The following is a 13,095-nucleotide window of genomic DNA, read 5'->3' as shown; positions in this document are numbered from 1 at the left end:
ACAATGGAAAGGTTGCACTGGTGAAGCCAGGATTTGAGTCCAGGTAGTCCAGCTCAAGATTTCCTGCTCTTAACAACTCACCATGGTTCTCAATAATCATCTGCAGAGCTAATAAAGCACACAGAGGCTTAGGCTCTTGAATAGGACCTGGACCGTCATAATTTCAGCAAGTGTTCAGCTGATTCTGATATTGACCGTAGATAGGGAACTACGACATTACACTATATGGCCTACAGATAAGAAAATTGAGGCACATATAGATTAAGAAGAAAAGAGGCTGTAGGCAAGGGGGCTTTGCCCTTATTATGGGACAGAAGTAAGGTAAGCTCAAGGTACAAACTCTCAATGTCTCAGATTGGCAAGCAAAGACAGGAAGAATCTGCATCAGAGGATGGTGAATGGGAAGAGGGAGGGAGGGAGAGGTGGAGCCCATAATCATATTTCTGCAGCTGAATCTCAAGCCTAGCTTTGCTCGCATCAGTTAGATATTGGAAAGACCCTAGTCACTATTCCAGTGAATTCAAGATGCTATAGGTTGAAGTCACATTATTTTATGTACCATTAAGAATTAAAAAGAGCCACCCATTAAACTGTGACCTGCTATCAATTATTAAGACTCATCCAAGTTTCTAAAATCAGAAAAACATTGTGTATCTTAGGATTGATGAAATATGGTGCAAGCAGTGAACTCTAGTGAACTTGGTTCTGAAACTGTGGAAATCACTCAGCACATTAGGAAGGCTCCTGCTGACAGAATCCAAATAACATAGTTCCAAAAACATGGAAAATAGTCTGTACTGCATATTTTAACACAGTTTGTTTGCTATAAGACCTGAATACACATACACTAAAAGTAGAGGAATGCACACCACCCTTAGGTTTTGATACTCTTATTTCTTATCTGCAAAATGGGTTGTGGGAAGGCTTACCTGAGACAACAGATAGAAACAAATAGCACAGTACTTGGCACATAGGAAGAGACTGAAAATCACATTTTTTTCCCTTTGCTAAATCTGAAGAGATTTTTATGTTGTTTGCCATCAGTTTTGGGGAAGGAGGGAGGAAAATAAAAGGGATCGATGTCCAAAATTGGAATGAAAGTCAGAAGGACCATAGGATTTAAAACATAAATACTTGTTTGATGCTGTTCCAAGGCAAATCTACTTTATGAGGTGAGGCCAAGCTATAATCAATTTTGTACTAACATTGAGAAAAGAGCTGTGTGCATGTGGGAGGCTATTCATAATTAGGGGGAGAAGAAATTATATACCCACAGGATTCCAATGCCTGATTAAAAATCTGACACCTTAGCAATTGGATTCATAAAGAGAAAATATAAAGAATTTATGTGACATTTAACTCACACTTTCTTTAATAAAACCTGTAGGTTATTTTTTCAGTCACATTATGTTTTTAGTATAAAATGATGAATTTATGCATTTCAGATATGGCTTGATAATTTTCTGAAGACCGCAGTTAATATTTAATCAGGGTAGATAATTTAAAATTAGACCCTTAACGCTGCGTCTTTTACTGGAGTTTCCTCGGCTTTCATCTGGTTTTCAAACACATGTGGAGCCCCTATTAGATATTGCAAAGAGCTGCAAGAATTAAGGCAAAAATATTTGCTGGCTTCCCATGGAAAGATTCATAACTGTGACATGAATCTGAAAAGTAGAATAGGGCACTGTTTGGTGAGAAAACAGATAGATAAATAACCACACACAGGAAAATACTGCAGCCTCTGACTCCAATAATTATCCCAAGGTAGAAAAATGACTCCATGTTATGGGCTTTGTGTTATGTGAGGGCCATAAAGCTTTCAAAAAGTGCCAGAGTGCCCTTTGAAATAGGCTCTATTTATTTTGAAAGGTTCACTGAGAACGAATAAAGGATTAAGTCACAACTGTGGGGCAATCTCTTTAGAAAGGTTGGGCCCGGATTCACACTTTCCTGAGTGACAGAAAGTTCTCTACTTTTTAGGATACTGACACATTTGTTGTTCCTGAAGGTCTCCCATAATTTGGGGAAAACAATCTCTGCTGTAGGTTACAATTTTGAACAGGGAGGCCTGGAATAAAAGTATTCACTCTTTCACACATTCATTCAGCACACATCTGAGCTCCTACTCAGTGCCAGGCTGCAGGCTGTCTACCAGACAGTAGGACCTGGAGAGCCCTAGCACACAGCTGGTGCTTTAAGAGCTCTGAGGCCTCAAGATGTAAGGCAAAGGGATGCCACAGGGGTTTTTCCTGCCCTGTATGTAGCCACACAACCAGACTCTTTCCCCTCTTTTCACCACTGCTGCTGCCTTCATGATCTCTCACTAGGAGAGGAGCAATAATCTTCTAACTGGCCTTTTGGCCTCCATTCTCCAGGCTTCTCCACTCCATGTGGCCACCACAGATGTCTTTCTAAAACACAAACGTGGGTCGAAGCTCCTGGGCATGGCATGCAAGGCCCTGCATGAGCTGGCTGTGCTCTAGCAATTGAGATTTACTCGCTAATCCAGTAACTCACCTTCCTTTTCCTTCCTCTGTGCCTCTGCCCATGCAGGTCCCTCTGCCTGGAATGCCCCCTTTCCCTTCTTTGTCTGCCTGGTGAACTTCCATTGACCCCATAAGACTCACTTTAGATATCCCTTCTTTTGAATCACCCTCACTGACCCACCTCAAAGCTGAGTTTCTCTCTGCCTAGCACAGAGCCTGGGGCACTGCAGACAACAAATGCCAGATCCTTCTCCTGTGTCCTTCTTTGTGCTGCCCCAGCACCTTATATCCTCCAGTGGGTCTCTGTCTTATCTTCTTGAAACTTTCTCTAGAATCTGTGAGTTTCCGGCGGGGTATGACTATGTCTTGGTTATCTTTGTGGCCCAAGGAAAGTGTCTGGCATAGAGCAAGCCAGTCCATGACAAAGTTTTTAATGACAGAAGAAGAAATAAAGAGAAAAGTAAGGACACTGGTGAGTTCCCCGCAAAGCTAAATGTGTTTAGTTAGATTTTCTTCTGAAATTATGTACATGGAATTTTTGGCTTATTCAAATAACCTTTCATTTCTTGCACCAGTGAAACAAAATGGCAGAGTTGGTACAAAAAATGAACTCTGCCTTGATTCAAATTCTGCACTCTGCCACTACTAGCTGAGCGACCTGAAGCACGTTATATAACTTTTCTGTGCCTCAGTTTCCTCATCTGTAAAATGGGAAAAATTATTGTAACTACTCTATAAGATTGTTATGAGCATTAGATAGATATATGTAAAGTGCTTCTCACATTGAAGCAAGCACTCTCTTTTCATTTATGAAACTAAGGTGATGGAAGTTTATTTTATTAATGTCTCTACTTGACAAAATAAAAAATTAGAAATGTTGTCTCTGTTTTCCATACTTCCTACCTACCTGTAAACACATCCTTATATACTTATGAATTTTTAATGGTCTATAAAATCCAAAAGTCTGGGAATCGCTGCTTTCAATAATCAAGAACTCTTAAAGTGGACATAAACCATTGGATGGGTTTCTTAAAATCAAGATCCTGGAGTCGATAGGCAAAACAGTCCCACTGAGGTGAGTGCAGCTCCACCAAACTGCAGCTAGCAAAGTGGAACGGCCAAGGTTAGGAATGCCTGCCTTGGATTAAAGAGGTTGGGGCTGGTAATAGGGACGTGGCAGAGGTGTTGGAAAATCTCCTGCCAGAGAGCTGAGAACATGCTGACTGGTCACCAGGGTGATGCCCAAAGATTTGTAACGTTCCTGTAGACAAATGGTTTCCACAGAGCAAGCTAAACCTTTTGAGAAAAAACCTACTCTCATTAGTGTTCTATATGCCACTGATTGGCCTTTTATTCACTTGAATGAGGGGCTGGTCTAAAGGTTTCACTACTTAAGCATAGGTCTAAGATGGAAAAGACAGGTGTTTACGTAGCAAATAAACCCAGAGACAAAGTAATACACTCATTAAGCTTAGGTTTCAGTACTGCTAAAAAAGAAGATTCCAGGAAAAAAAAGAGGCATAACTCAAAGAAGTGACCTTAAATATAAATCTTTAGAGTTTTAGAGTTTTTCTAACACATTCTTTCTTGAATTACTATAAATAATGAATTAGTGTGTCTATTTCTTTAGGCAGAGACCCCCTTACATCAGCAATAGTTAAATATACAGTTTAAAGAAAATAATATCATGACAGCAACACGAAACCAATGGAAAGTACTGGCTAATTAATTCCTGTCCTTCCCCCCACCCCATCTCAAATCTTTTCTCATATTATATGATGGAAAACCCATCTTTAGAACCATGTCTGCTTTATTCAACACGGTATACCCAGTACCTACCTAGCACAGTGCCTGATATACAGCAGGCTCTCAATGAATATGCTATATTGCACTGAAGGAAAAGGAGGGAAGCTAGCACTTCTTGGAGACCTACTATGTGCAAGGTCCCGCATGAAGTTCACATTTTCACATATCCATCACCAAATTTTTCACAGTTTTCATTGATATGGAAAGCAAGAGAAATGAAGCTTGTTGATATGACGCAGGTCCAGAGCGAGAGACAAGCTTTATGGACCTCAGTCCCCTCTCCCTGCCAATGTTTACAAAAGAACTATGATCACTGAGCTTTAACTAAACATGATTTTCCAGCAGCTTCATTGGTTCTTTGGTTTCTTCTGCATGCGATACTACAACATTTCAACTTCTCTCTACCAAGGCCAGCTCAGCTGGTTCTTGTTTAAAGGTCTTGAGAGGCCACACAGTATAATAGAAAGAGAATGAATTCTTTCTTGAAGGAATATGGACTCAAAGGAAAGGGATCCAGATTCCAGGATCTGGATCCTACCTATTTCGTGTTCCTGGGAAATATGTCTCAAATATCTTTGTATTTTAAATTCAATTATCAGCAAAATGAAAGGGCTAGAATAGGCAATGAATTCATTTATTCAAACAACAAACTTACACTGAACACTTTGTGTATATCAAACTCTTTGCTTCATGGATATAAAGATATCCAGGACAAAATAAAACCAAACGCCTGCCTTCAAAGAGATCCCAGTCAAATGGGGTCACATTTTATGCCATCTCAAAAGTTCCTTTTAGTTCTAAAAGCTATGAATATACATGCAGTGAGTCCAAATGTCAATTAAACTAACTCTATAACAGTAATTTCAAAGAATGTTTGTTATCTCAGACCAGCTACAAGCCCCAAAGTAAAAGTGTGTGGCACATTAGAGAAATTATGTTAGGTCTCAATGACAAATGGTTATAACAACTATGATGAAAAAACAGACTATTTCTAAAAAACTTTCCTCTAAATCCCACTTCAGCACCTGAACAGTAGGAGTTCTTATTGTTTCCATTACCCTTTTTCATTTCTGGTTGTATTGATGAAATACAATATTTGACCAATACTCTGGAAGACTTCAAATGGTGACTGAGATTATAATTGGCAAAGTAGACACCCTACCATACTTTACTAGAGAACAAAGTGAAGTGTATTCATTTTATTGGACACTTGGAAATTATAGGTTGCTCATAATTTCCTGTCTCATTTTGTTAGTGCTCTTGGAATTTTTGTCAGTTTATCTTAGGTTATCATACTCGCTCTCTCCTTTGTCCCAACATTTATGCCAACAGACTGAATTGACAGAGAAAGTCCCCGGACAAAAATTGAAGGAGAAAATACCCAAAGCTTTAGTTGGAGAATGGCAGAAGCTTTGGAAAAAAATCTGAAAAAGCAATGAAGATGAAAATGGAAACTCTGTGAAAATTAATGTAGTGTAGAATTGGCGAACATACCACTTATTTCTTTAAACAAATAGAAGAAAGAACCCGCTTATGAGGTGCACCCAAATAATTCACAGGTGGTGAAACTATTAGAGTCCTGCAATTTCTTGCCTCTGAAGTGGAATAAATCTCCTCTATTATAAATGGAGTATGCTCACACATGTGATTTTTCTGCTATTCTTTTTATTATAACTGTCCTCCTTCCCATGCACAAAGCCTTTTTGGTTTTATTGTAATTAATTTAACAAGAATTTTAGAGAAAAATCTAGTGAGGAAGGGAGATGCAAGCTACTATGGTAATAGCACTTACAGACATATAATTCCAAATGGAGTGTGCTTGGTTTTTGCACTGATTTGGGTTATTACAAAGTAAGCACAATATAGTAGAAACTACATAAGATTGAAGTCTGTCAGCATGATACCCCAGTGAGTGTGGGGCAGATGAATACTCCCTGGACACTGGTCACACATCTTTAATGGTGATTCTCCCAGTGATAAGGATTTGCTTTGAAAAGAGCTTTTCCTTAAGAATTTATCTCAACTAAGAAATAGTTCCAGTATGTTCTGCCACACAAATTGATATTCTGAACTACGGACACTGGAAAAAGTTGTTGTTCATTGTGTGGATGTATATGTTTAAGAAAGAGAGAGAAAAACAAAATATACTTCTACTCTTTGGAAGTTATTAGGTTACTGACTTGGTCTTACCAAAACCAGAATTAGTGGAATGCTTCACATGTGAGATGGATGTTCCCGTTTTCCCTTCTTACTTGTACTTCACTCTCTTTTCACCTTTTCTTGCCAAGTCGGTCTTACTCATCCATTTATCCAACAACATTTACTGAGATCCAATTACCAGGTATTCTGATAAAGGTAGGAATAAAAGTCATTCCTTCTGCTGTCACCCACAACGATGTGGAGCAGACAGACATGTAAGTACAGTATGAGAAGCACAATGACAGACATCAATGCAAGGTAGCACAAGAAATTACATTTAATAATATTGTAGAGATTACAATTAATTATTTATGCCTTTGAGAAATAATTACAAAATGCTAACTATGCATGTAACTATACATTGGCGGAATGTGGGGTGGGGGCAATCAAACAGAAGTTACGGTATTTCTCCTAAAGAAGGTGACAATAATTAATGAGATAAGATTTATGTCTATGACTGAAATAGAGACCATTAGTAAATACAGGAAAACACTCAAACTGATTTATAAATACTGAGCCTCTGGAAATATAAAAAATAAAAAGCCAAAGGTCACTGTTGGCTGTGGACTACAGCCATTGGGACGTCTTCTTGACGTGACCAGAATACTTCTAACTGCCCTACATGCGGGTGCTCCAGTCAGCAAAGCCCCCGGGAGGGGAAACTAGAACAGTTAAGCTTTATTCAATGTAGGTTTTAATCTTGAAGTTCGGGAATTGGGGAGATTTAGTCATTTATTTTTGAGCTCATGGAAAGAAGGGGTTGATAGCAACAGCTTACCCCAGTTAGCAGGCAGGCTCCCCGCACAGCTGTGCTGGCCTATGTCAATTAGGATCCTTTAGGACTTACATCACCCCTGGTATGCCAGTCCTAAGCCGCTCATGAGCCAGTACTGCCAATCAAGCCAAAATTCAACCACATGGTGTGGTTTTTATGATATAGACAGAAAATGACATGAACTTGTCTCATTCTGGTGAAAACACAAAGTTTGAAGCCTGCTCTCTAGAAGAGGAAAATTAGTAAAAATAGCAAGACTGTAAGACTTGATTTAGACACATTTTCCTGTGATTATCTCAACACACTTACCAGTAGATTATTCATGATGATTCAAGGAATGCTCTCACACAAGAAAAGACTATTGGACTGCATGCTATGAAGAGGTCACTTCTGGGTCACTCTACTGATGAGACCACAAGAAACTAGAATATGCATAATGAGGGAAGGGTAGAAAGAAACTTAAATAACTAGATGTGAGAAACTTAAATAACTAGACCTGGAATCTAAAATAGAAACATTAAAAGCAGAGCTGCCACTTGACCAAAGAAACTGGACTATATATATAAAAGCAGGAAACATCAAATAAGTGGAGAATTAGAGAACCATGTGATAGTCTCTATAAGTCCTTTCCTCGCTTAATGTAGTTCACAGTTACGATGCTGGTATAGACAAGGCACTCCACCAGGTGCAGCAGGAAACGCAGAATTCAGAGGACACTGCATTTTCCCTGAAAGAATTTAAAATTCTACTTTGATTAAGCCATAATAAAGGGGAGAAGCAAAACACCAGACCACGTCTCATCCAAGTATAATTCCCATGAAAAATACACCAACATAAACTGGGTTAAAAAAAAATGAGCAGCAAGGACAGGGGTTAACTACACTTTGGTGGTTAAAATTACACAGACCCTGACTTTAATTTTGTCATTAGGATATAAGAATGAATTTTGTACAGCTCCTAAGGTTGAGTAATAGTGTGCTGGAGGATTGCTTTCTACTTTATTCATACATATCAGGAGAGGGAAATCACCATGTATTAACACTCATATAAATGCACAAACACATTCATTTAGTCACTTTTTCTCTTTCTCTCAAAAATCTTCAATATCCATGTAGTCTTTCAAGGAAAAAAATCTTTCCTGGTGTAACAGAATTCTTTTGTAGTTCACTAGTGACCACTATTGGACATACTTCCCATAACTTATATGAAGCGATAGAACTGATTCACATGAAAATAATAACAGGGGCCAGAAAGTGGTCCTGAACAGACTGAAACACTAAAAACAGGAGCCTTCTAAAAGAGAAATGTAGCTGACCATGTCTAGATCAGAAACTTCACAAAAACATGAAGAAAATAATGCTTAGGCTTCACTATGTTCTGCAGACTTAGATGAAAAATCCTTAAGCTTGATTTAAAGACAATCTAGGCATGAGAATAAGACATAGATATACAGTGAATAGTTATAGGAAGATGCTTGCATACACCCCCTCCCCCCTCACACACACACTTACAGGAACAGGCCAAAATCTGCTGTAAATAAGGGATTTAACATTCATTCCACAAGCTAATGGTGCTTCTCGCCATCCAAGATAGATCCACTTAGATAATAGCACAGGAAAGTGCCAGAGAGAATGAAGGGAATGGGCTATTGTGTTTGACTAGTTTCCATGTATAAATTAGAGCAGAGAAGAAAAAGAAATTCAACAGAAAAACACATGTACTTTATTATAATTCTGAGTGTTACTCTTGCAACTCCCACAATAGCAGGCGAAAGAGCTTAAAACCACTTAAAAGAAACAAAAAGCAAATGCAAATTTGATTAAATGCCTTTCTGACAAGAAGCGGTCTGACTTCAAGTTTGGATGGACACATATGTCAATGGCTGGTCATGGGTTTCGCCACATTCCTTTTGAGCTAAACAATTGGGACAAAGGAAGAAGAACGAAAAAGGGTAGCAGGGTGGGAAGATGGGGAAGGTAGGGTTATGTGGCTTAATTTGACCAGAATATCAGGATGAAATCTCTTGTTAGCTATTACTGTCATTATTGTGTCCAGAGTGAAAAAGAAATCCATGAGCTTCGCGTGAAAATGTGGGTGGTAACCTAAAATAGATACAGAAGACACAGGGACCTCATTCTCTCAGGAACAATGCTCAAAAGGGAAAGGACTTTGACAAAACTGAGGGTGAACGACATTCAATATTTGCACACATTCAAGAACCAAGTCATGATACAGATGATTCAGCTGTCAGTGATATGAAGGCTATTTTGAAGCAGAAACTAGGCTTGTCACCAAACACACAGGATGTTTTCCAATTAAGCTGAAGCGTTCCTTAAAAATTGCTGAAATTAATTCTAAGCGCAGACAGCCTCTTGTAACATGTAAAAGAATCACAGGAAAACAATCCACCCAGCTCAATTTCTCTACCCAGACTGAAGGTTAAGCTGGCAAGGTCACACTTCTAGTTCTAAGCCAACTACTGATCAGGCAAAGGTCACTTTCTCTTAGGCCAATAATTTAATTTTGGCCACAAAACCAAAGGGGGCAGTTAATGAGCAAGTGCAACAAGTGCCCATAATCTTGGACATAACTTTAATGGCCAAGATGATGTGAAAAGCTTAAATATCTCCAACAAAGACTACAGACCAAGCCACACCATTGCTTCTGTCACTGCTAAACATTTAACAACCATCCTACAAGGCAAACAAGTCGTTTTCTTTCCATTTTTTTTAACCTTTGGGTTCAAATATAAGCTTGTTTCCCTATCTGTAAAATGGGCTTAAAAATGCCTTATTTTCAAGGTTATGGTGAGGATTCATTGGGTTGCTTTTCAAACAACTGGCCTAGTGTTTTGCACATTCAGACACACAATACATGGCAGGTATTTCCTAATGCTGTTACTACTCTGCGCAGGGATGCACAGAGGCGCTCCCTGGTCAGTTCTCTTCCAGCATAACTCTCAGAATCCGGATTCATTTAAATGCAGACATAAAACAAACCTGGGTTTGATTTCATTTTACCCTCATAATACAATTATCGTAATTTAAACAAAATATGTTTTATGTTTTATATCTGAAATAAGCAAACTCTCCTTTTTTTCCATGTAAGTTGAATTATATGCTCAAATATATAGGTGACTATTCGAGATATCAAAGAGGGATATAATGCATTTATCAAATGAGCAGCAAAACAATATACTCCTGAAGGAAAGTTTTTCCAAAATATAATGAGATCATACTTGCATATGAAGATACCAAAAAAGGAATGTGTACTGGTAATTTGCTTTATGATGCAATTAAATGGGAAAAATAACACACACTTTAAAAAAATCACAAAGAAGGAAATACAAGGCAAACTAATGGTGTGTATATAAGTAACACGTCCCATATGGAAAAAATGAGACACCTTTCATAAATTGCTTGCTCCACTAGTCATAAAGCACACCTAAAAATTCTGCTTTTTATATTCCTCAGAACAGCTAAAACTTACAGTCCATTCATGCTCAAAATTCAGTTTGCCTTTAAACTTCTGTGAAAACTTGAAAATATGTTTCTATATTTACAACCTTTGCAATGCAGCATTGTGATTTCTTGGTGACAATGATGCAAATAAAAAGTGGAAATGTATAAAATATTTAATCACTGTCTGATTACTCTATCTGATGAATCTTCTTGGAGTTTTTCAATTTGTACCAAATGCCTTGTTTCTCTTCTTCAAAAATTATAGTGCAGGTCAAATTTTTCAGAGTCTAATCAGAACAAAACATTCCTTTACCATCAACAAATCAGTGCAACCTACATATTCTTTGCATTTTTACCTCATTCCCTTCTTGCCTTGTTACCTTCTGAGGAAGTTCTGGCATGCCATAGATGTGACAGAGAGAGCTACAATCACGTTTGTTTGGAGTCAGTGTGCAAATTTTGGAATCAAACCTTCAGATGAGGTTTGCTAAGCTCCCTGCCCAGAACACTCTGGTTTAAAAAAATGTGCATTGCTATTAATATTTTGAGTGTAGATTTTTTTTGGACAGTAAATGTTCATTTTCTGCCCATAAAACCAAGTATGAGTCACAACGGAACATTTCCTTTGAGTCAAAAATGCAGTGTGTGCTGATGTTCAAGAGCAGAGCATCTTATCACTGTGACTGTGGAAAGCAGTCCTACAAAAGTCATCATTTTCTTCTTCAAAAGCAGATCTGAGATCAAAGACTGTAATCGTCAATTCATAAATACTAGCATTAACTTGTATCTATGGATGACTCGTAGTCATTATGAGCTATAATCTGGGTTGGCTGCAGAGAGGCTCTCATTCCCCTTTTACCTGGTTCCGTAGCACATGTGCGCAGAGGGAGAAGAATTCATAAAAGACAGTGGGAAAAGCCCCTCACAGCCCTTCCTTCAAAAAATTCCAGGAACACCACAGTGAGTTTGATTTCAGGATGCCTGTTACCCAAATTCCAAGCATACACACCACCATTTATACAGTCCTCAGCTCACAACGTCTATGCAGTATATCCCAAAGTTATGTCTCAGTATTAATATATACCTCTAACTAATTCCACAAAGTCTTGCAGACTTCATTATGCTTGGGAAGTTGGGGTGAAAGTTCTGAAAGAATTTTTTTTTTTAAGTCGTGTCAATTATTTTACCTGGCATTTGAAGATAAAGATACACGCACACACATACACACCACCTCAGCAGCACCCAGACTCAATGGCAATAGCAATGTATTGAAATGAAAAAGGCATTTACCAGGAGCAGGAAAGCCAGAAAGAGGAGCGGTGTGCCAGGAGTTGCCCGACGGCAGCATTCCATGCTTGGATCCTTGCCGGAATCCGAATCGGACACTGAATAAGCTGCTAAGTGCTCCTCTGCCTGCTGTCACCTCCAGTCCTGGTGCTAACACTCCAGCCCTGCCTATCAGCTTCCATCAGCCCCGCTCACATTTCCTGACCGAGGGGTGGGTGGGTGGGTGGATGGGTGGGGGGTAAGCTGAATGGAATCTCTTTCGGAGCAGGCAGCCAGCCAATCAGGCTCCTGCTAATCAGACATGCTGAATAACAAAGCCGGGGGACAGAGAAAGCGTAACAGCGCGAGCGAAAAAGGGGAAAAGGACGAAAAAGAAAGGAGAGCAGAGCGCGCGCCGCAGAGCAAGGAGGGAACTGCAAAAGATGCAGAATTGCAAAAGATGAGGCAAAGCCCTGTGCTTTTAACTAACCTGGGTAGTTCTTTGTGAGACACATTTCTATTTGCCGTTTGCTTGTGCTGGTGCCTGTTGCTTTGTAAAATACAGTAGCTCCCTGAGACTCTGTATTGTTCCATTCAGAAGAGAAACTTAATCCCTGTCAATATATAACATATGCCGTAGAGGGAAAGAACCATAGACAAAAACTGACTTAGTGTGCCCTTTAAACGTGTTGTATACAACTGCTTTACTCCTTTTCCATAAAGTTCTTCTTTATTTTCCCCCCTTGACTCGGAAAAGGGAGACTATGTAAGTTTTTTAAAGTTCCTCGCTAAACCAAGTATTGGCATAAGTCACTTTGTGTATTCATGACTTGATCTGTAAATTAAAAAAAGCACATTGCTTCTTTGTAAAGTGACAATTTAAAACATCCAAGGTTTACTAATGCTGAAGGCACAATTGGAAATTTAGATCCCCAAGTTTAAAACGAAGCCCTTAACAAAGACTCTGGGATGAGTGGGGCTGAAATTTGGGGTTAAGGAACAGACTGGTTTTGACACATTGCCAACTCTCAACTCTCTGCTTTAACAGGGAGAGGAAAAGAAAGGATGAATTAAATCCTCGGTTAATCCCCAAACCTTT

General features: G+C 38.9%; 1 protein-coding gene across 6 annotated transcripts in view; it reads right to left on the bottom strand.

Moving 5' to 3' along the window:
- Positions 1 to 13,095, bottom strand: part of ADAMTSL1 (ADAMTS like 1) — an 858,582-nt gene that overhangs the window by 355,182 nt on the left and 490,305 nt on the right. The window contains exon 1 of one of the 6 annotated variants that reach the window (XM_070589761.1): positions 12,021 to 12,451. The exons of 4 other annotated variants lie outside the window; for them this stretch is intronic. In XM_070589761.1, coding sequence (XP_070445862.1) covers positions 12,021 to 12,083 — 63 coding nt within the window. In that variant the 5' untranslated portion in view covers positions 12,084 to 12,451. Of the gene's footprint in view, positions 1 to 12,020; positions 12,452 to 13,095 lie in introns of those variants that run through there. One more of the 6 variants, XM_070589762.1, reaches the window with a different exon arrangement.

Source organism: Equus przewalskii, chromosome 22, assembly GCF_037783145.1.
Source record: "Equus przewalskii isolate Varuska chromosome 22, EquPr2, whole genome shotgun sequence".
Taxonomy (NCBI): Eukaryota; Metazoa; Chordata; class Mammalia; order Perissodactyla; family Equidae; genus Equus; species Equus przewalskii.
Note: the sequence above shows the minus strand (reverse complement) of the source record. Positions and strands in the feature narration are given on the sequence as shown.